Genomic DNA, 25,132 nt, shown 5'->3' with positions numbered 1-25,132 from the left:
GGTGGCAGAGCCACTACACAGTACCTTTTGTTCTTGTCTTTGGGGCACAATTACATTGAGGCAAGCTTTCAGATTCAATTCAGGGTGCCTTTCGAGCTGGGCAGCTGTCAAGTGAGGGAGATGCAGTGCTGGAAACAATGAAACATTTAATGTGGGGTAAGAGGTGCTGGAAGACTCAGCAGCCTCAGATTTGGAAAGGCAGATATTGGCCTTCAGTGGCCAGCGGGCTTGCATGTCTCAAAATGGGCTCAGCGTACTCCAGCAGGGTTGGCTTAGGGGTTCAAAGAAGCACTGGGAGATCTTCCGCTTCCAAGTAAACTCTTCCATTGCCAATGGGCAAGGGCTGAGGCCATCAAACACCCTGACAAGCTGGTCTGTATCCTTGATGACCTGCTCTTCATGCACCTACCATTGTCTAACAGCAGTGCAACTAGCTTCCACCAGACCGACTAAGGCATACACTTATTAGAAGTTAGATGCAAGATGCAGAAAATGTACAAGCCACTTCTTCCTGCAGGAACTTTGCGTCATAGAAGCTTTCAGGGATGCACATATTACGTTTACACCTGCCCTGTGCTGCTACAGGGTGGGGGCTAAGGGCACCTGCAGTGTGTCTCAGGAAAGGCACATGTGTACTCTATACTTTTGGCATGGAATATTTATGAAAAGGGGGTCTGATTAGCAGGCCTCTCAGCAACAGAAGTAGCCCCATCGTTTTGTGTGAATAAACATCAAGAAAGCTCAGTCTATCCTCTTCAAACTAGATGGCTATTTTATCACAGTTTCTCCATCTTGGAGTTTGCTGTGGTTCCCAAACTACCTGTCCCCACTCCCCGCTACCTGCAGACAAAAGACACTTGTTACAGAAGCATGGAATGTACCCTTAGAAACAGACTTGCTCTGGACCAAACTACTGTAGCATTTTGCCTATATAAGTGGGGGAGACCCTCCACTCAGTTTAGTCATCTGTGGAACACCTTTGAAGAAGGATTCACATGAAATTCTTTTTGGGTTACAGACTACTCCAATGCGCTCGAACATAGGGATGAAGATAAGCGCTATTGGAGAAGAAAGCTGTTCTCCCTTATCGTCCCAAAAGCCTATTTGGGTTGACCAGCTGTCTGTACAAGGCTCACTGAAACTGAAACAATGGTTCCCAGGACCTGCACACTGGAGGTGATAAGACTCTGCAAATGACCTCTAAAAACCTTCCTGTTGGCGAAGGGCAGAATAAATGACCAATCTTGGCTTGAGACTCTGGAATGGGATTCCTAGTGACTGCAATGCCCGGACAGCAGCACAAAGCCTGTTTACCACTAAAAGATTCTTTCTGAGCCGGCTTGAATGTGCACAACCAATTTCATGCTGCTATAGGATCTGCGATTTGCCTTTGGATCTCCAAGTGCTTTGAACCATTCACCTGCTCTTCGAGCCATCCAGAAGCTGATTCGACCAATTGAAACAGATTTCCCCTGACTTGACCCGAACTTTGATCCGTAGAAGCAACCGACTCACTACATCTCGTTCGCCGACTTGATCTAACAGAAGCATCATCTCATCTAATCTTGAATGCCAACTTGACTCAGTAGAAACCATCAACTCAACCTTCTCGTATGCTAACTTGACCCAGAAGAAGCATCATCTAGCCCATGACTCGTACTGTTGGAAGACATCAACTCAACCCCTCACACATGCTGGGTAGGCCAGTAGAGTGTTTATTAGTTGTTTATTAAAAGATCATATTTTTATAGAACCTTTGTTTGAACATTCTTTCATTTTGTTATCACCATGTTATCGCTGTTTGGATTGTTTCTGTACCAGCTTCAGCAGATTATTGCCCACCCTATGGGTAGGCTATACTCTTCTGAAGGAGGGATACCTGTTGGCTGTCCGTATTTCATCTTTATGATGAGGATCAATGCTGGTTTAGTATTACTGTGGTCTGAGTTAGCACTTTAACTACTACTCATCCCTGTACTCCTGCAGACCAGAAGCCATTTTGTCACATATTAATACATCAGTTAAAAAAAGTTCTAGTAGAACAAGAATAAAGCAGGTGAACATTTCTTTTTAATAACACCTTATCCAACATGTTTGTCAATTTGATGTCAGGGCAGGATTCATATACCACGCTTTGAGGTTCTTTAGTTATGGCTTAATTAATGTGTTCATTTTATAGTGGAGGTCAATAGCATCTGTATCCTCGGAACCGATAGGATTAACCTTGCTGACGTTTTAAATTCGCAAATCCTATGAAAGGTTTGAATTTCATTTATCAGACCTCATTCAGCAATTAAAAAGCCATACATTTAATCACCCATTTACATCACATATACACATTACATGGTAAGACAGGGTAAAAGAATGGCATAGAAATAGGGAGAGTATACTCGCAGCCCTATAATGAATACAGACTACACATTAAAACATGCACGTCCCTTTTTAGACAGCACATATGTTACGTTCGGTATTTACACATATTTTCCGCCTAGGTGCAGCTCACAGTGTTATAATTAATGGTGCTTTTACAAAGTGATAGAGCGGGTACTCTCCTTCCTGAGCAAGGGTCTCAAGTACTGGACTCTTCAAGATTTTAACATATCACATATAAACAAAAAGTACACAGAGGTTTCCCCACCTAGACCACCTAGAGGGCACACACCCACCCCACTAGGGGCCCAGGATTTTGTGAATGTAGCAATCTGCAGAGTCCCTAGTCTAAACCTAACATACAGAGCTCTTGCATATGGTGGCTAATATTATCGGGGTCACCCTCTGAGTCCAAACCTATTTTACATGCAAGATAATCTGGGCAAAGTGCCAGTATTTGGGCTGCTTCATCCATCTTCATCCTGGCCCAGACGGTATACACGCATTTCACCGCTGTATTTTTCATCGCGTGTTTTTTCATCGCCGTTTTTATTTCGAAAAAATACTCATTGTTTTCTTTTTTTGGGGGGGTTAAAAAATTAAATATATGGTTGTGGGTGTAAGGGAATAAACATTTTTTTTAAAAAAGGGGGTTTGGGGGGTAACCCCTCAACAAAAAAAAATTAAAAAAAGATGAGTTTTTCAAGAAAAAAAACGGCGATGAAAAAACCTGCGATGAAAAATACTGCGGCGAAATAACGTAGAACCGCCCAGACAAGGGCGTTTTTCTTAAGTCTAGTGGAGGCCACCGTATCAGTGCTGTGTGGCTCTTGCCACAGCCCTGTTTCTATCAAGTTGTATAATACTTTTGTCACATGAGCTGCCCATGGAATGCTTTTGACCCCGATCCACCCCTGCTGAACTCAGTAATAGAGGTAAATAGTATCTTTATATCCTATCCACAAATACATGCCAGTCTTCAAACAGATCGGGAAACCAATAGGATTAACCTTGCTAACATTTTGAATTCAGCAAATCCTATGAAAGGTTTGAATTTCAATTGTGTGCCTATCCTAGCTACACACGTGGTTTTGCTTGGGCCTTCTAATTTCAAATGGAAAGCATTGGGAGTCTCTTTGTGCTGGAGTTCTTATTCCTTCACAACCTCTCCTTTCTCTTGGTTTCTCAATAGTCTGGGGGCATTCGTGAGTAAAGCATCCCCTGCTCTTCTGGGATACAATAGTAATAGGATTTAGTGGGACGGGGGTTGAGGGTGTTATTCTGCCAATAATGCAGAGTTGGGAATGCCGCTGCAATGCCCCCATTCTCTCTGGCTTCAAGACTCTAGAGAGGCTTGGGTAGTTAAAACATCTGAACATGTTAGCAGGGTATGGGTTGTTTTGGTTAGATGATAAGTTTTGTGTGCACTTCTCAGCAGTCAAATGAGGTATTAAACAATTAACGTATGGTAATGCTTTGACCAATTGCAGTGATGCAGTTTTAGACTGGTAAATTAAATGTTAATAAAATGCCCAGAGTGTGACTCTTGTTAGGGGTTGCCCCCTGCACATGTTGTACATATGAGGTCTTTGATCACTGTGCATCTTCAGTGCCTTTGCCAGGGGTTGTGTGATGCCCTAGACAAATAGAGAATGATTCAACACACCCTGGCACGGATGCCACCTTAAGGTGATTTTGTTTCCCCCTGCAAGTGTCATCCTACACGTATGCCTACTTTTGGCTCACCCTAGTGCCACCACTGTTCATCTAGAAAGTCTGGATGAGATTTGAATGTTTTAAAAGTTAGTTCCTGCTGCCACTCTCAAGACCCGCTTGAGTGGCCTCCTTCAATATGTATTAACTTTGGAATCCAATAAGCGCCTGCATAAAGGTAATAAGGAAAATCTCAAATCTTTGATTTTCCCCCCATAAATTTCGAAAAATTAAGCATGTGAATTCCATGAATCTCAGTGAAAAACAAAATAATATTTGATAATCAGGGAAGAAGTTGAGGAAGACCAATGTGAAGAAGCAATGAAGTAAAGCTACATTTATGTTAGGAAGACAATGGCTTCCTTTCCAAGAAAACGTCTGTGTCACTTTCAGTGTAAAATCAAGGAATCGAAACGACTACAATACCATTTCTTGCGCAATTGAAGCATCTTTACCTTCATTGCATGTTTTCCCCACATCTACTTGAGTAGAAGCAAATTCACATTTCTCTTCTGCATGAAGAGATGGAGCACGCACCACTGCAAAAGGCGGTCGGTTGGTACGGTATGTACGAAGGGACGAGAGCGCTTTGGCGGGTAGAAAGGATGGGCCCACATGTGGCTCGCCCATGGAGGGCAAAGTCATGGATGCCACCCAGTAAAGACCAGGCAACATGGCTGACGACGGGTAGACTGGCAAATCACTATGGACCCATAGTGGTGGTCGTTGTGCTGGTTCTAAGGAGCCCCGAGAGGGTGTGTATGCTCCGAGACATCACAAGGGTGACGGTCTCACCATGAGAGAGTTCACTGTCAGCCCACCACCACCTTATAGTGGACAGTGAAAATTGGTGTATATACCACATTCCACACATCGCTTCCGCTGGTGCGTCCGAGGCGCGTCAGCACAGGGGCATTTCCACTGCATATGAGGGACACTAGCCAGAGGGAGAAACGATACAATATGGCCGTGGGCATTATGTTACCGCCGACCTGTAGAAAGCCTTTACATGAGCTCTAAGGAGCTTTTCACATGTGTCTTACCTGGACAATGACCAGTATATGCAGAGTACAGGTCTTCTGTTCCTACACTTCAACAGCTTGGTGATGGGGATCTCATGTACTGTGCTTTACATTATTATTTCTTCCCAGCATGTTTGGTGTCTAACAGCATTTTTTTTATTCACATAGGGTTGCATTGCCCCCCACTCCCTCGCCTCCGCCCCCATTATTGCTCAGTGCTATCAACTAGTGGAGAAACCGATCCCGAAAACTACACAGAAAATATAAGAGTATCTTTTTAAATCAGCTGGCACGGGTTGTTGTATGGCAGCATACCAGCTCTATGTTCTCATATAATGATTTTAGCAAGAAACAATGTGGCCCACCGAGCTGAGAATGTTTGGGTTCCCAGGTTGTCAGGAAAGGGTGAGGCTGCCATGAGCAATTTATGATGGAGCGTGGAGAGTATTTTGGAAAAGGGCCACCGCCAGTTAATCATGGCAAAATCTGGAGGCTTTTCACTTCATTTATCAGAGGGAAAAGCCAAGCCGTCCATGGTGTTACCTTGGAGGCTCGAGAATGCATTCACACCCTAAATCACAGAACGCGCTTCCTGCACGAAGAGGAGGTTAAAACAACTCGGCACCCAGGGCAGCGTTATTAAGGTGGAGCGATAGGAACACCTGGCACTGCATTTAATGAATCTAGCCCTACATGGACGCTTGATTCCTATGGAAGCTGAGTTACCATGATGCCCCCGGGCTGCTGCGCGCTCTACAAATATGAATAAATAAAAATAAATACCCAGTCTGCACTCATTATTCAAATGAATGCAGTAGACAGCAGACTCCCAAACATCCCAGAGTTAAAAAAGAAGAAATTGGTCACTCCGTAGAGAGAAAGTCAAGTTCCTGTGCATCGCCCAGTAGGCAACTCGGACACAAGCCCCAAATACTTACAGAAGCTGCCCCACCAACCCCCCATTATACCCTAGTATGTCATTGCCATAATCGAAATCACAGCAACACCCCCTCCTTTTGACATAACATAACAATTAAACAAGGTGGAACGACAAGCAGGGCACAGGTGCCAAGGTTTAGTGTTGGCTGGAGAATATTGTCATTGGAGGGGTGTAAACATGTCCCATTAATTTGTGCCATTGTAGCGAGTAATCCCAAAACAAGTTGGGTTTAGTTTTGGAGGGCAAAACAAAAGGGAAGCCCTCCCTCCCTAAGAAATGTTTTAGAATAAAGGCTTAAAATCTTGTCTCTTATAGTGACCTTTTTTTAAAAATCAGATACGATCTGTACAATTTACAATTGGTTTTGTAGGGTAAGATATGAAAACAATTGATAGATCCCAGGCTACCAACAGTACACAGGAGCATCTTCCAACAGTTGTCCACAATGCCTTTGCACACTAAATATCCCATTGTTCTGCCAGTGTAGAAGACAGTTTCTTGTTTGTTGTGCCCACAATATATGCCAGTGTTCTTTCTGCCAGAATGACACGTCCATGCTAACTGTGCTAATACATGCCAGTTATCTCACAAATATCTCACAAAAGAACACACTCCTGTTGCCTTTGACCATTATTCCAGTAATACCACTTTAAAAACACAAGTTCATGCTGACTGTGCCAATATATTCCAGTATTCACACATAAGAACATTCACATGGGCTCCGCCCATAATGTCAGTAGTATTGCCATACCACTGTATAAAAACATGTCGATGCAGGATGTGCCCCTATAGGCCAGTATCCCCATATAAGATCACTCAGTGTGTCTATGCCCATAATGTCAGTTATATTGCCATTATACTGTAAGAAAATATGACCATGAAAGCTGTGGCACTACCTCCATGTAAGAATTCAAAAGGGTGGGCACTGCTAAATGCTTTGAATCTCTTTCTTAAATTGAATTAGTGTTGATTTGATATTTGGGGCACACCTAAAACAAAAAGGAATCAGAACTGAATCTGGTTTGCTCTCCAAACGGAGTTGCTCCAAATCTGTTGCAATGTAGTTGTGTTGATTACAAAATCATAAGTCCGTACTCAATTAGTAAAATCATGAAGATTTTTATCTTCTATTTTATTACTGAGGCTTAGACGTCATGCAATCATTCAGCGCCTGTTAGTGTATTATGCCAATGCATTTCGGACATTGTCCGTCATCAGGGCTCTTGGCACTCTCACCATCACTTTACACTATTATATATAAATAAATCAACCAAAATAAGCCAAAATAATAATAAAGCAAAATGATAATAATCAAAAGATATAATAAAGATAGCAACCATTTGTCATATGTATACATATTCATATCCAAAAATCATTTAAAGTTGCAATTCGTGATTATATTCACCAGTTGTTTGTAATACATGTTCAATTCGGTGCAACAACATGATCAAATAGGTCAAAATTCAAATCCATATAATCAAATATATCAAAATTAAAACACATACCATTTTTGCAGGTTTCAATTCCCCGGTTGTGTGTCACCATAGATAAACAAAAAAAATATAATAATAAATGCACGAGTGTCTAAACCGGGCATTTTGTCCAATTAGAGCTACTGTACAATACCTGTTGTGTACCTGTTAAGTGGCGGCAATGCAAGCCTCCCTTCTCTTGTGCTACTCTGTAATGCCTCAGTATCATGTATTCAACGTTAACCTGCAAAGAATCATCATGTTTATCTTTATGTGGCCCCGTATCTATTCACCCATTTGTTGTCACGTATTAATCCCTGCTTACCTGTGTCAACTATAATCTTCTCGTAACGTCCCGTGTTACGAAAACCCGTGTCCTCGCTAGACGCTGGTTTTCACTGTTTGGATACTGTTACTAAGCGACTTTCACTTTCCCGTTCTTGCCGCGCACCAGCGTTACTGTTAACATTGGTATGTTAAAGTGACAACGTGGTTGCTCTTGCATATGCAGCTAATGTGAACCCAATGCTCCTAATCCATGTGTAATTTTGTTACTAGATAATATATAAACTACATCATTGTATAGATGTCACTTTTGCAAAAACCAACTGATTGCGTTTGTAATTACATTTCATGTGTATCAATTGCTGTCAAGAGATTGTAATTATCCAAAACATTTTACAAGAATTAGGAAACATCAGAAAATAAGTGGCAAAGTATTCCACCAGAGTTCATGATTGTAACAACCTGCAGTAGTTCAAGTGTCCAGAAACTGGAATGAACGAGACAGGAAACAGGTTCCTGCCTTGGGTCCCGCTCAAAAACAAGTTCTGAATGGGAATGTCCCCCCATTATGGGCACTGCACATATAGTTCAACATCATCTCACCCTAATGCAGTGTTCAGATCACCGTTACCCTAAACATGATCCATGCCATGAAAGTGTAGATTGTACAAAAAAACATCAACTTAACCAAATTAAATACTCAAAGTTCCTGTAGTGTTATCCATTAGCTGTTCCTCGTTAGTTGTGTGTTACAAAAAAAATGTGTAGTTTATTTCTTCATTGATTCCGCCAGGCTTCAATGAATTCAGTCTGTCTATCCAATAGGACTCTCTTTGATTGCGTCTTTTAGTGATATCTTCATGTCTGTCTCTTGGTTTGACTACTTAGTCAAACCAAGAGACAGACATGAAGATACATGTTGGTTAACATACCAATGTTGACAGTAACGCCGGTGCGCGGCAAGAACGGGAAAGTGAAAATAACATTCCGTCGCGCACGCGCGGGTCGCTTAGTAACAGTATCCAAACAGTGAAAACCAGCGTCTAGCGAGGCCACAGGTTTTCGCGACACGGGATGTTACGAGAAGATTATAGTTGACACAGGTAAGCAGGGATTAATACGTGACAACAAATGGGTGAATAGATACGGGAGACACATAAATATAAACATGATGATTCTTTACAGGTTAACTTTGAATACAAGATACTGAGGCATTACGGAATAGCACAAGAGAAGGGAGGCTTGCATTGCCGCCACTTTACAGGTACACAACATGTATTGAACAGTAGCTCTAATTGGACAAAATGCCCAGTTTAGACACTCATGTGTATTTATTATTACATTTTTTTGTTTATCTATGATGACACACACCCGGGGAATTGAAACCTGCAAAAATGGTATGTGTTTTAATTTTGATATATTTTATTATATGGGTTTAAATTTTGACCTATTTGATCATGTTGTTGCACCGAATTGAACATTTTAACGCATGTATTACAAACAACTGGTGAGTATAATTACGAATTGCAACTTAAAATGATTTTTGGATATGAATATGTATACATATGACAAATGGTTGCTTAATTTATTATAACTTTTGATTATTATCATTTTGCTTTATTATTATTTTGGCTTATTTTGGTTGATTTAATTATATATAATAGTGTAAAGTGATGGTGAGAGTGCCAAGAGCCCTGATGACGGACAATGTCCGAAATGCATTGGCATAATACACTAACAGGCGCTGAATGATTGCATGACGTCTAAGCCTCAGTAATAAAAGAGAAGATAAAAATCTTCATGATTTTACTAATTGAGTACGGATTTATGATTTTGTAATCAACACAACTACATTGCAACAGATTTGGAGCAACTCCGTTTGGAGAGCAGGGGGTAGCACACCTAGGACCAGATTCAGTTCTGATTCCTTTTTGTTTATTACTACCTCCATGTAAGAACATTGACGTTGTCTTCGCCCATGAAGTTATACATATTACCATGTTATTGTATAAAGGCATGTCCTTGCAGGCTGTGCCACTGTATGCCAGTACTCCCACGTAAGAACACTCACATTGTCTCTATGCATAAAGCCAGTAATATTGCAATGCCACTGTATGAAAACATGCCTATTCACGCTACTCCACTATGTGCCAGTAATCCCATGTATGAACATTCATGTTGTATTTGCTTATAATGCCAGTAATATTGCCATGAAACTGTACAAAAACACGCCCCGTTGGGCAGTGTCGCTGTCTTGCAGTGTACCACATAAGAACACTCATTTTGTCTTAGCCCATAATACCAGTAATGGTGCCATGCAGCTGTATGAAAGCATTCTCATGCAGTCTTTGCCACTATAGGCCAGCACTCCCACGTAAGAACACTCACAATGTATTTGCCCATAATGGCAGTAATATTGGCTCACCATGCCACATTGAGATAATCTGTACATGCTGGAATGTAACACCCAACAATCTTCCCCTACCTCTACAGAGTCCCCGCCTTAGCTCCTATCTACACAATGCCCTTTCCCTTAGCCCCCCACTTTGTTCACTCGGCATATTACACACACACACACCCTGCACAGACTCAATCTCATTCGAGCATTCATAAACACGCACGCTCGCTCACACGTAAAAAATACACACATGATCACACTTGCAAATACGCACAAACTTGCTAACACGTAAGCATGCGCATGCACTCACATAGCACATTCAGACACCATTCCAAACCCCTCACATAAGCAGTGCCCCACCTCTCTCTCACACACACACACATTTGCAACTTGTTACTTACCTTCAGCGACAGTGACATCTTCACAGGACTTCATCCAGGCTAGGGATTAGCTAGCAGCGCAGGTCAGGGGTCAGGACCCTTAATTCACTGCACCCTCTTCCTGCTCTGAATGGGGGCTGGGGTGGGGTCAACATGCTCACCTCACCCACCACGTGAAACAGGCAGGAGAGGCGGTAGAAGAGCCATTTGTTTCTCTGCATGGGCCGGAGTTCTAGAGTTCATTTAGGGAAACAACTGCAGTGATATCAGACAAGATCTCCTTAATGTTTTTTAAATAATTGTCCATGAGACAGTGCAGGGTGCTGAGTGCCTCCTTCCTAGCACCTGTACAGGTCTTTGAAAGAGATTAGGAAAACCACCAATCTTTGCATTCTTAATGAATCGAACTATTTTTAGATTGTTTACAAATGAAAGCACTACATTGGCCTTATGTGTTTTGCATTATGTAAGACACATTTTAATTTTTTTTAATGTTTTATTAGGTTATTTTTTTGGACTCTGAGGGTACCGGAAATTACAGGTTCGATTCCCTAAGGCCCCCCATGAGTGAGCTGTACCTGTAGTAACTGATACACCCGTCCACACGCTCTAAACAAAAGCTACCTGTGTCGCTTGCAAGAGATCCCTCCAAACCTACCGATTCAAGATGGTATTCAATCAGCCCCTTACAGATTGGGAGCACCTTCCTAAAGAAGGGCAGGGCCACTCTCAGCTTCAGTCCTGAAATTTTGCAATGGATACACTAGAACTACAACTATCAGAATGCAAAGTCATATGCGCTGACTCACTTGTGATCTCTGTCATCATCCTGGATACGAGTGCATGTCATTATAAATGTCTTTAAACATTAGAATGCAGTGCAGAGCTTGTTTATTTAAGAAGCACTTTGCATGCACAAATCAGATGGAACAGCTGCAGCAGTTGGCACCCAGATAGTCAGAAGGGATGATATTCAAGTCATTTGGACGCCATGAGCACCCGCGCTAGAAGGCAGATTTGATGCATATGTGGCATTTTTCTGCACGACAGGCCATTTGTCTGCGAGAATATCAGCGTGGAAAAAACAATTTGAATAATGCGCAACTGAATGTGTTTCTGTAACCCTGCGGTGAGCAGTGATTTCAGGAGCAAATGAGCGCAGAGATGTGAAACGCTGTTGGCAAGGTGTTGTGGAAACCGATAGAGAATACTTTTTCATATACATTTGATGTTTTTAAAAATTCAAAAACGCATACCTCTTAAATACTATGGAAAGAACCAAGAAGAGGAGGTCACATGGATAAGTACTATTATTATTTAGGTACTTGTATCGTGGAATGGATGTGGGGAAAAAGGAAAAGGTTCAGTCAGGTAATCAATTGTAACTTCATATTTTAATATTCATCAAAAACATTATAAAAACACATAATACATTTGTATAATATCAACCTTAAAAATCAACGTGCTGGTGTCAAAAATTAACCATAAAAATTAATTGAAGATCCCATTCAGTTTCATAGCCGTCCACTGCCTTTCGCTTTAAATTTGGAAACACTTCATATTTTGAGATGTTAATTGTTTGCATCTGCTCTCTTGTTGGGCTGCGTTTTGGAAATAATTATTTCTCACACCACATACAGATTAATCTAGATTGGAGATCTACAATCAAGTTTGGAACAACTCAATGTTTTCTATCTCTGGAATCTACTGGGTTTCTTATGAACTATGTCAATATTTAAAAAAAATGGTTAATTTTTTGACACCAGAACGTTCCAATGTGATTTGTACTCTAGAGTGCGCCCTGATGAAGGCGACCACCAGTTCATTTGAGTGAACTAGTTAGAATTTTGTCGCCGAAACTGTAATGTTGACGATACCATACTATTTTGTATTTACAATTGCCATATAGCACTTTGGCACTTAGCACTTTTATTGCCTGCAGTACTTTTTGCAATAGCAGTTTCATCACTTAATGAAATTTAGTGATACAAATGTGCTGCACTAATTTTTAACCAAATGATTTTTAAGGTTGATATTATACAAATGTATTATGTGTTTTTATAATGTTTTTGATGAATATTAAAATATGAAGTTACAATTGATTACCTGACTGAACCTTTTCCTTTTTCTCCACATCCATTCCACGATATGATTACCTAAATTATAATAGTACCTATCCATGTAACCTCCTCTTCTTGGTTCTTTATGTACTTTGCTCCCCAGGTCCATGGTATAGGGGGACACCCATTTCCTTTTTTCCTCTTACATACTATGGGCCTGATTTACAAAAGCGTTTTACAAGGGCTCAATCTCATTGGAACACGCTTTGTAAATCAGGCCGTATATCTCACAGAAACCGGAAACATGAAACGTGCCCTCGGAAGTAGTCCTTACCTTCCTGCAGCTGGGACTCGAGTTGAATTGAATTGGGATCCTCGGTTTCTTCAGCTGGTTCGTATTGGTACAATGTTTGTGATTGCCTCACGGCTGCCTCGCTGTGGTCTTTGAGCGCAGTGGGAGGGACGGTTGTAGGGCCAAATCGAATGCTAGGCCGGGTATCGTCTCCGTGCACTTTTTCTGGGGACTCTTGCTCGCTCGGTCCCTCTGTTGAGGCAGCAGGGCCAGACTCTTCCAGGTCATTTTCTGCTTGTCCTGGGGTTGGAACGGCCACATCTCCCTTATCTGTAGAGTTCTCTTTCTGCTCTTGGATTTTGTGGTCCTGTGGCAGCATTTCTGCCTGTGGCGGCTCTGTGATAAATCCAAGGTTCTCTTCCTCGCTTTCGTGCACAGGGGATTGTGTGGGTGGTTCACTTTCATCCTGTGTGTCAGGAGTCTCTGTTATACTTGCATCATCTTCATTCTCTTCGGAGTCGCTGCTAAGGTCAGACAGAGTAGAGGGCTTATGCAGATAGGAGACAGTAGATAAGTCAGTTGTTTCGGTCGATTCAGATAATTTGGAAGACAATATGCTTTTCTCAGAATGGGCGTACCCCTCGTCTTGCTCTGTGCTATTTTCAGTATCTAGACTCGTTATATAACTCCTGTGTGTCTTAGGGCTTTCCAGTTGCGCGGCCTCGCTTTCAGGCGCATCCTGATCATCACTGTAAATATCATCATAATGACTTTCTGGATCAATGTCCTCATTCTCCACTTTGGATGGGGTAATGAATGTGGCTGCGTCACACTCGGGCAAGGGGTAACACATAAGTTCACCCCCAGAATTTGGGCAATGACACACTTTGCATGGGGGCATTTGGAATGTATGGCCAGCCACATACTTGTCATCTTCTTGGATACATCCAATGCTTCCGCACTGTGGGCATCCGTCTGCTGGCTGTAAGACATCAATGCAATTTGCAGGCAGCTCCGGGCAGGGGATAAATTGGCAACTGATTCTACCACCTCCTTTTGGGCATGAGCACTCAGTGCTGCCAAAGTCAACAAAATAGGACTCGCCTTCTGGTACCTTGCCATGCCTAAATCCTACATTTACACAATCATAGTACTGGTAGCCCTCACAAGTACATCCCCGCTGCAGGCAGGAGGCACAGCAGGCATCTGATTCAAGGACCTCCTCAATGCAGTGTTGCAGCGGTTCACATTCCACTCCTGTGCAGTCCTTTTGAGCGTTTGACAGTCCAGACAAGAACAATACCAAGAGGGCAGGGCCCAGGCATCCTAGGTGTGTTAACCTGTACATATCAACCAGTTTCATCAATCAGTAAAGCACAAATATGGACCCTTTCTTTTTTAAGCAAAACAGTGTAGATTGGTCCGGGGTCTTCAATTATCCAGTGAATTAAGTTCTTCTTTCAGATCCTATATTGATGGACAAAAAGAACATTGTTAAAGTACAAATGCAAAGGATGAATCACAATGTTTTTAAAAATGAAGACAGTTCATTATGTTTAGTTGCAAACTAACACCTATTATGCATTTGAGTTTCATCGTAAATCAAGAAGCTATACAAATTTTGTTTCGAATACATTTTCGGTGACTCCAAATGTAGTAATATAAAAACAAGTGGGAACACTTTCTAACTCAGTTCTTAAAATCATGCACAGTAGAAAGAGTGTGGATGGATGGAATTCTGCTCGATATTATTTTCATGATCAACATCTGACTTCTGAAAAGAACAGAAGTTGACTTGTTAATCATTTTGCATAATTTTGAATTATTCTCCCAAACATAAATCTAAGCCAGAACTGATAAAAATGCATATTTATGGGCATACCCGAGGAGATTTATCTTCTGTGAAAAGATGGTGAGCTAAAGACTCTGGTTGAGACTGTAACCCGGGATGTAGGAAGGTAGAGAGACACTCCCATGAGCCCCCTTGTTTGCGCATCCCAGAGGGCCAGCATAGGTGTACTGTCAAGTGCACATTTCTGCATGGCAACAGTTCTCTTGGAGTTCAGAGTAGCTCCAGGTTGTCTGTGTTATGCTAACTACTCTCTTCAATTAAGCTACATTGAGGATACAAATGTCCTATGTCTCCCCGTTATTTTGAACCCTGCATATATTCAGGCGGACAAAACATCGTGCCACATAGAAGTATTCTTTTCATGCTATTTCTTAAATGATAATGTAAAGTTCCAACCCAGAATTATCTACTGTGTAGCTCAGTCAGTTTTGTGAATTAACTAATTCTGGTTCATGCACTACCCAATCATAGTGTGAGCAAATGATTGCATCAGTACAACACACCACAACACACCACATTGACTCTAGGTTCTGGTACAGACATGTTACCTCCTTGATATAATCAAATGGCATGCATCATGCCTGATAACTCTGACATAGCTAGCAAAATGCATGACTATGATTGAGTATGCTCCTTGTATTCCATTCTTTCCAGAGTAGTTAGTTTCCTAGAATGATTTTACACATACTTTCGATTAAAAAGGAAACTTATTGTAGCCTACTTCCAATAAGCTCCAGACTTAGTAGTATAGCGTATCCTGAAAGCAGCTGAAAGCGTTGGGAGCTGAACAGAATTATATTGAATGGTAACCTTGTTTGACGCAAGGCCCATCTATTTTACACTGCCTACACTGACTTCCAATTAAATCAGAGACTAGCGAACCAAACCCTAGTGGACATTTTCAAAGCCATCCATTCACTGGATATTCTCCTAATTACAAGCGACATATTTTTGGCATTTTTAGTTGTTCATTGCATTGGTCTCGTAAAGGATGGGGCCAAGTCAAAGAACATGAACGCTGAGGTTCCTTTTATCATGTGACTCCTATTACAGGAAATGTTGGTCTCTGCTGATTGATTAAATATTTTAAACATTTTAACTTAGCAGCTGAGGCACGCAGCCTGCAACATACACAACCTAATATGAGGGCACATTAAATGCCCTTGATCTCTATACAATCCTGCAAGGCATCTCTTATAAGACACTTTTAAGTCCCAAAAATGTAAATGATGTCCAACAGAACATTGTAAAAGCTAACCCCTCTATTTATTGCACGACCGGAAAGTAGATCTTGGCCATACCGAAACATACATGATATCTGGGACCATGTGTAGAAAGCCATGTACTGTTTGATAACTATTGCTTATAGCAATAGGGGGTCATTGTGCTCCACCAAGATACAGCACCAGTTTACCTGCCTTGCCCATGCACACAGGGCATCGACATTCATGTAAACATGCTAGTTATAACTGATGTAATGATGATCTGATAGTGTGAAGGCCATAAGCACATTTGTGACAGTGAAACATTTGAGCAGCAATTATGCCTTTCCATTTACCTCTAAAACCTGAAACAGATATTCTATCTGGTCCTTGACTGCAAGTTTCACACTTAATACCAGTTGTAAGATATACAAATAACATGCACAAATCCATACGTGTGGGCACCGGGGGATTGGTGGGGCATAACAAAGCTAAATGTACATACTTCTGCTCTTATTCTACGGGGTTATCCTTATATGACTTCTCTGGTAAACCCTTCACTTTCTTCTGGCATTTTTCTTTCTTCCTTTCAACATGCCAATGTTCTCCGCATTTTTAAAAAAAACAGTTCTTGGTCCCTCTCTCACTGCTAACAAAGACTCTAGTTCCCTTCTTCCTCCTGACTCTAGAAGCCTGGAACATGCTGTCTATTCCCAGCTTTCTGCATATCTAGAGTCTAATTCCCTACTTCCTCTTCTACAATTGGGGGTCCATGCTGCTCAATCTGCTGCACTTACTGATGAGCAATTGTCTCTACTAGTTCTGCTTGAATGATCTGTTGCTTTCGGCACAGTGCATCTTTCGGTTCTTTGCACTTCTCTCTCTTGTCTTGGTATATCTGGTGCAGCACTTTATTGGTTCTCCTCTTATCTCTTGTATCAAACTTACTCTGCTTCTTGGGCAGAAACACTTATGTCCCAAACTTTACACGCTGGGGTTCTTCAAGATGCAGTCCTTAGCCACTCACTTTCTCACTCCTCAGGAACACTCTCACTTTTGTCTCACTTTTGTCTTTTGGTTTCCACTGCCATTTCTATGCTGATGTTTCTTTGATCTTATTCCATTCTTATCCTATTCTTGCTCTCTCTCTAAATTCCTCTCTCTCTCTCTGACTTTTTTTCCACCAGTCACGCCCTGGACTCTTTCTCACTCTCTACATCTTACACCTTTAATAACTGAGATTCTCTTTTTTCATTCCCTCCCTCTCTCCTTGTTAATAGCCTCTTCTATTTCTTCCAATTATTATCTTGTTATTTCTTTATCTGCTCACAATTTAGGTGGTGTTTTAGACCAACCTCTTGGTTTATTTCATCATATTTCTATTCTTGCTTTTTCCTGACGCCTTCAGCTGCACATTTTTCATAATATCTACCCTTTTCTTACCTTCTCTGCATCTGAAACTCGTATCTTTACTTTTCTATTTTCACGTCTCGATTATTGTTCTTCCTTTCCTGTTAGCTTACCTGCCATTTCTTGTTAGCTTACCTGCTTATGCCCTGCTTCAGCTTATGCTTGCCCATGTAGGGCAAAACGTCACACATCTTGCAGCTGAAAAAAACCCCATCATTAGTACCCCAGTCTAACGGGCCGGGGTACTAACGGCAATAAGCCCCTCCACTGCAGGCCATTACAGCATATGGAAAAGCCCCCAAGGGCCTTCATTAAAGCCCTCGCTATGCTTGGACCTGTAACTATGGGTCCCTGGGGCATTACCGTATGCGGTAATGGCCTGCAGTCGAGGGGCTTATTGCCTAATCAACTTACAGTATGCACACAAACCCCCCAAAAACGGCCACCTGAGGCATAGCTGTTAATGCATCATGCTAACCCGAGCGACGACTATGCTCTTATCTTTAGCTCTGTCACACTCTCCCACATCATCGGCTAAACAGGCCCAAAGCACTGTAGTCTATCAGATCATGGGCTCTTCCCTATGGAACACATACTCCCTTGTTTCTCTGCCAAATCCATAGAAAGCAGATTGACGGCCAGGAACTGGGTACATCTGACCTAACACCTTCAAAACCTCAGGTTTCGTATCTGCCTTTCCCACTGCCCCACTAATGGACCGCACACCCCTTTTTCTTATTGAGACAAGCACAGCGAGGCCACCAATATTGGCAAACAGGCTCTATGCAAGACCGCTTACATTACATTACATGCAAGCCAGTGTGATTGTCGATCATTCTGTGCAAAAGCTTCCTACCAAATTTTACTCCACTCTATGAAAGTAACACAACAGTGCAATTGAACACAAGCACAGTTAATGTAAGCTAATTCCTAAAGAGATTGCAGATTCATCACAAAAGGGCCTCATGGTTCACAAACATCCCACAACTCTTGATTTCGTCACTGAAAATAAGTCTTGTCTACTGGAATGTACACCCTAAGACTCTATGGAAAATTCTCCCCTTTCTTCCACATGATAATCATAAAGCCACTGTACACTTACTCATCAACCTATGACTAGACCATGCAAACTCCACTAATTTTGCCATATGAAGAGATTGCACCTTGTGCAAACTGCAGTAGGCCACCTCTTTGCCGGCATCTAAAACCACTCTTACATTACGTCTTTCCTAAGAGAACCCTTTTGCAACACAACATCACTTTCAAACTACTCAGATTTCCTAAAAGTTTCCCCATCCGATCGCCCTGGCAGAGGAGACAGATGATTCTCAATGGCACCTCGTTCTCTGCAGAGCACTCTATCTTCACAGATCCCCCATGCATATTCCCTGCTTAAATTTATGGAAATTATAAAGATATGGCTCTTTATTCGAGCTGTAACTGTCTACACCTGTCTCTCTCTTCCTGGGAACTCTTGAAGCTCTACCTCTTTCTCAAACTAGACTCACCTTCCTTCTTCCCCCCCACGCCATCTTGTTCAGCATCTAGAAACAATGTATTTTGTGTTTTGCAATCTAAAAGGAGCCGCATTCACCACATCGCCCACGGAGGAGCTGGAGCTCCCCCCACTGCTGCAGCAGTGGCGTGCCTGGAGGCACACACGGAATACGAGGTAGGGCCCCTGCCTCTCCTCTCCCTGCATCACCCTGGTGCATCACTCTCACCCGAAAATCGCCTCTTGCCCCACGGATCATTGCCATATTTATTTTTGCTGTGTTGCACCTGCTCGAGGTGCCTGCACAGTCCTGACCTGGCCCCTACAGCACCGGAGTACAGCCAGCACCATCTCCGCCCACGAGGCCATTAGCCATTCCAAAATGGCCGACCGAAACTGCATCCAGCGAGTCCCGTGTGTGTAAACACACCAGGACCAGCTCATACAGCTGATTGCCCCACCTTCTGTATTTGTTGGCCAATAGAGAGCCTGGCAGGCTCTAAGCCGGCCCACTCCCAAAGGCACACTACTCAAGGCAGTGTACCCTGTCGTGAGCCTGTCTGGAGCTGCTCGAGCCCAGAGCCATGAACCCTGCCTCCTGAGCGACCGCCTCCGCACCACCACCTCGCCTGGATCGCACAGCCCACCCTATCACCCATACCGAGCCCAAGAACTTCTACAGCTGCACTGATGCCCTGAACACGGCCGCAGTCAAACTTAAGAGCACAAGCACATGATGCCTCAAACCACCTGATTTTTATCGTTATTTGTCACCGGCCCATATTATACCTTGCCTCAGTCAACATTACGTTACGCTGGCTTCTAAACTCCAACCGTCCTGAGCCCTGCGTGGCCACCCCTCTGATCCTATACAAAAACTAACTTTCGTTTGCACACTTGAACTTCAATGGCCTCCTGCATGCCCCGTGACATAACCCATACAATGATTGCTTTACATTCGATATTACTACCAAAAATATAGTTGCCTGTCATAGTTTTATTTGGTGTGACATTTTTGGTATTGCCCACCCGACAACCCAGGTCCTGATGCGCTTCACGCTCAATTTTTACAAGGTACTGTCTGCCTACTTATGTTGTTATGTTTTATCCTTACTGTTAAACTGACTGGAGCCCTATCCACGACCCGAGCCTATCTTTAGTTACCCCCGGCTACTTGAGTAGTCATGCCTACCCCTTGCTTTACACAGGACCACCCCATCTAGCCCATTGCAGTATTATTTGTGACAATTGCATTTGACTTAAACTGCGCCACACCTAGGACAATTGTATTTTAGCCTGCTGGTACTCTACTGCTGTCGTGCACTGAAGGACTACGTGGTTGCACCTAGGTGTGCCGCCCCCACTCTCTGCATTTTTAGTCATTGCTGGGATTGTTGCACTGAGGTGCCGCCCTTGTGTTCTGTACTTTTAATTACTGATGGGATTGTTGCACTGAGGTGCCGCCCTTGTGTTCTGCATTTTTAATTATTGTTGGGATTGTTGCACTGAGGTGCCGCCCTTGTGTTCTGCATTTTTAATTACTGCTGGGATTGTTGCACTGAGGTGCCGCCCTTGTGTTCTGCATTTTTAATTATTGTTGGGATTGTGGCACTGAGGTGCCGCCCTTGTGTTCTGCATTTTTAATTACTGCTGGGATTGTGGCACTGAGGTGCCGCCCTTGTGTTCTGCAATTTTAATTACTGCTGGGATTGTTGCACTGAGGTGCCGCCCTTGTGTTCTGCATTCTTAACTACTGCTGGGATTGTTGCACTGAGGTGCCGCCCTTGTGCTCTGCATTCTTAATTACTGCTGGGATTGTCCCACCTAGGTGCCATCACCACCTGCCTCCCAACATGCGCATTACCAAAACCTACCTTATATACATACTTTGTTCCCTACTCTGGACCATTCTCACTATTATCACAACAATGGCCAACACTAACACCACACCTTGTAACCTTCAAGAGAGAAATATACGACTTAGAGCGAGACTACCACATCTGTATGACCTAAAAAACAAAAGAACTAGACCCCTTGGTCCTACACTTACTATAACTGCCTCTGACTCCAACCCTTCTGCCCTAGATGCAGAAAGACGCCCTAAAAACACATTGACCTCTCCCACAACCAGAAAAGACCCGATCTTCCTAATCTCAGACCCACTCAAAAAATAATCACGACTCCTACCTTATCAGGAGCCCTCAGCAATGCTAGGTCCCTTATAGCACACAACACAGAAATTGCTGACATACTAGCCATGGACAACCTAGATCTCCTAGCTATCACCGAGACCTGGCTTTATGATGCTGCTGGCCCTGCACTCATGATTGCAATACCAGACAACTACAATATACTTAGAGTTGACCGGCCTAACTCTAGGGGAGGTGGCCTGGCCATTATTGCCAAAACAAATTTGGCAGTAAGGCTCACCCCACACCCAGATGTCACATCTTGTGAACTTCTTTCTGCTAAAATACCCATCTCTAACAACAGTACACTAACTGTCCTTCTGGTGTACAGACCTCCAGGCCCTCTAGGTAATTTTGAGGAAGATCTATCTAGCCTCCTCACCACGAACATCAAAGACTCCACTCAGCTCCTGCTACTAGGTGACTTTAACCTAGGTTTCAATGATGACACGGACAGACAGGCCCATTCCATTCAATCTATCTTAGTCGATCATGGCCTTACCCAAAAAGTCTTAGCCCCTACACATATAAAAGGGCGGACACTAGATTGGATAGCTAACTGAAACTGTGCCACCACCATCTCCAACATCTTACCCCAATCATGGACTGACCACCACCTTATCTACTTCTCTACTATCATAGAGCCTCCTAAACTAGACAAGCTTGAAACAGCTCCACCTATGCCTACTAGAAGTAAAAAAGAAATCACAGCTGAAAAACTACTTCCACTCCTCCTACCAGCCCTCACTGCCTGCGCTATCAATTCTGATCCTAATATATTAGTTGAGACATTCAACAACACTATTTCCAAAGCCTTGGATACTATTTCCCCTATCAAACTGCGCAAAAGTAAACGAGAATCTCACTTTAACTCATGGTTCACCCCACACCTCAAAGAATTAGGGATCCAAAAACGTAAACTCCAAGCTATTTGAAGACACACACCTTCAGTTGAGAATAAAACCTTACACTAGGTTTCTACCTCGACTCCACCTTATCGCTCAAAAAACAAATCAACTCCCTGGCTTCCTCCACAGCCTACACTTGCAAACTAATCAGGGCCTGCAGACCTTACTTGTCTAAAACCAATTGTATCACTCTAGCCAATGCCCTAGTAATGTCCAAATTGGATTACTGTAACGCCCTATATGTGGGCGCCAACAAAACTGTCACAAACAAACTACAAATATTGCAGAACAACGCTCTTAGAGCAGCCCTGGACATACCCCGTAGAGCTCACATATCTAACATTAGGAAAGACAATCATTGGTTAAAAATCAGTGATAGAGTTCTCCTTAAAACACTATCCCTCACACATAAAGAACTGAACAACACTGCGCCCCCATACATCTCAGCCAGACTGACCAGAAAATCCTCTATTCGCCACACCAGGGCCTCTAATCACTCCCTACTTGAAATTCCCAGATTTAGACTAACTAAAGCAGGTGGAGTAAGCTTCCCTGTTAGAGCTGCCTGTGCCTGGAACGCACTCCCCATGGAACTGAGAACTAATCTTCCCTACTCTAGATTCAGATGTAAGGTGAAAAGCTGGCTTTGGACTAACAACAATTAACCTGCTGAAATCAATCCTATCACGGCGCCCCTTGACTCTGTTCTGACACCAGATTATTTGAATATCTGTTTGATCTAAGTATCTGACACCTGACCAATGAGAGAGATTCACATGCTGTATCTCATGTATACTTGTATATTTGTACTGTATATATGTTAATGTATCCTCTGTATGTATGTAACCTAAGCCTAAGTATACTTGCAACTGCTGCGCCCGGCTACCCCTGGGTTTGTAGCGCATTATCAAATAATAAACTAAACTAAACTAAAAATCCTAAACAAATAAATAAATAAAACCCTGATCCGTGCACTCTCCTTCTTTTCCTCGCTCCTTATCTTAAAGGTTTGTCTTTGACCGTATAGGGGTGAGCATGTTTCTTCTGTGACAATGCTTACTTGTTTCTACTGGAAGATCTTCAGTCACTGCTGGTTAAATTGATGCAAAAAGGGAGGAATTTTCAAATTGAAACAAAAAACGTATTGCAGTGCTTGACCAATTGTTCTGCTCTCTCCACTCATGAGGAGCAGACAATGGCGATCCACTTCACAAGAGGACATGGGCAGCACCTGCCACCGGCTCTTTGTCATTTAAGATCAGACAGAGGCCATGCTTGATCCCTGGCAGTCTAAATTCCGCACTATACAGTACCTTAGTCGTGAAATACCCCTGGATTGAAGTATATACCAGAAATTAACCGGAAAGAGGAAGGCAAGGGCAATTCCCTACTGCTTTTGGAATTGCAACGTGTTTCACGTGAACCTTCAGCTTGACAGGGAAACATAAAAGTGGATTGTTCGGTGGTTCGTGCCTTATCACTGCTTCTCCATTTAGGAAAGACAGATAAGTAGGGCCTTCCATTCTGGCATTTCTGTGCAAAGTATTGTAAGGATACCAAGGGGAGTGGTTATTAATTACAGCGTGAGTGCGAAATCTATGAAAATCCACGCTAATCTTGCTACCACATGACTGCCACATAACAAATCCATTATTTCGGATGTTTACTACATTTATATACGGTTAGACTGTAAGCCCCTTCATTTTAAATATCTCTGTTTCATATGTATACCTCTGGCCTCTGATCCATCAATTTGGACAGTTGAATGGTGCTTCCATATGCATAGTTGGAATGCCTGAATATGATGCTATACATTATGGGTAAGAACGTGGCTTAAGTCAACTAAGATTCACAACAAGCATATTTGCTTTGACAAATTAGCAACTTGTCTAGGCCCTCATCCACACATTAGGCATACACTTATAGACTGCATATACATGCACATACCACACATGCATCCACACACTAAAAATGCATCCACATATTGCACACAAATCCATGCACCACACCCTCACGATTAACCCCCCAACGCACACAATGCAAATACCCCTGTACAGCCTCTACCGATTATGCTTTTTGTCTTCCTAAGGTCCATAAATAGAGTGTGTTAATATTGGATAATAGCAAAACCTGTCATTGGAGCACTTTGAAGTGGGCAACATCTTGTATGAGGTGCTATAGAAGCATATAAAAGTGTATTGTTACTATTATATGTAAATATGTACAAAAGGAAAAGATGCAAATCAAAACTCTACATTTAAAAATAAATGTATGGACTGCATCCCACACAGTATATTAAAGAAACCCAGGCTAGGAAATGTTGTGATGTCAGCAGACTAGCTACAACAAAAGTATGTGTTCAAATATTTTTATCTCTTCAATTACATGGAAGAATACAGCAATCTGTCTTAAATAGAGAACAGTCAATCTGGGATGAAAAACAATCAAATTGAGGCCGACATTATTTCTGCTTCATCGCAGGACTGAAAATCAGCATTACTAAAACTTACAGAGACTTGAAATGTAAATATTTGAAAGGAGCTTAATTGCAAAAATGTTATAATGTTGCCCTGTTTACAAAAAAAAAACAATTAGAATATTGAAATGTGGATAGGAAAATGATTGTAAATGCTACATTTGTGAATGAAACAGTACCTTGGGCTAGAAAGCAACAATACATTTTCCCTGGCGACCGTAACAGTACTAGGGGATGTTTTCCCAAGCAAATGAAACCCAGACGTTGAAGCTGGGCTATAAACTTTATGACACTGTCTAGGGTGACAAAAGGTAGAGGCCTTGCAGGAAGACACATGCTACACATTAACAAACTCTATTTGCCACTGGACATAACGACCAATTCTCTAATAATACAAGGAATATATTCTGAGAAGCAGGCTCATGGTGACTTGTCCCAAGTAATCAAAACATTCATCAAACAGCTCTTCTAGTGGGGGATACCATTTATGCTTCTAGAGAATCGATGCTTGGCATCAATGAAAGCCAAATGGTGGAATCACGCTTAGCAAACTTTAAAGAACTCTCTGACAAGGAGTCCCGTGACAACTACACTCTCAGGGGTCATACATGGCCCATCTAGAAGTTTCAAATAGACCAACATTATATGACCGGTTGTCAGGTCCGGAA

The 25,132-nt window shown here is 42.4% G+C and overlaps 1 protein-coding gene across 3 annotated transcripts in view; it reads right to left on the bottom strand.

Annotated features, from left to right (window-relative positions):
* Positions 1 to 25,132, bottom strand: part of FBLN2 (fibulin 2) — a 712,640-nt gene that overhangs the window by 569,558 nt on the left and 117,950 nt on the right. For all 3 annotated transcript variants that reach the window (XM_069643982.1, XM_069643983.1, XM_069643984.1), the window contains exon 2: positions 12,975 to 14,399. In XM_069643982.1, the coding sequence (XP_069500083.1) occupies positions 12,975 to 14,295 (1,321 nt within the window). In that variant the 5' untranslated portion in view covers positions 14,296 to 14,399. The remainder of the gene's footprint in view (positions 1 to 12,974; positions 14,400 to 25,132) is intronic.

The sequence above is a fragment of the Ambystoma mexicanum genome, chromosome 2p (assembly GCF_040938575.1).
Source record: "Ambystoma mexicanum isolate Mex_15411 chromosome 2p, UKY_AmexF1_1, whole genome shotgun sequence".
NCBI lineage: Eukaryota > Metazoa > Chordata > Amphibia > Caudata > Ambystomatidae > Ambystoma > Ambystoma mexicanum.
Note: the sequence above shows the minus strand (reverse complement) of the source record. Positions and strands in the feature narration are given on the sequence as shown.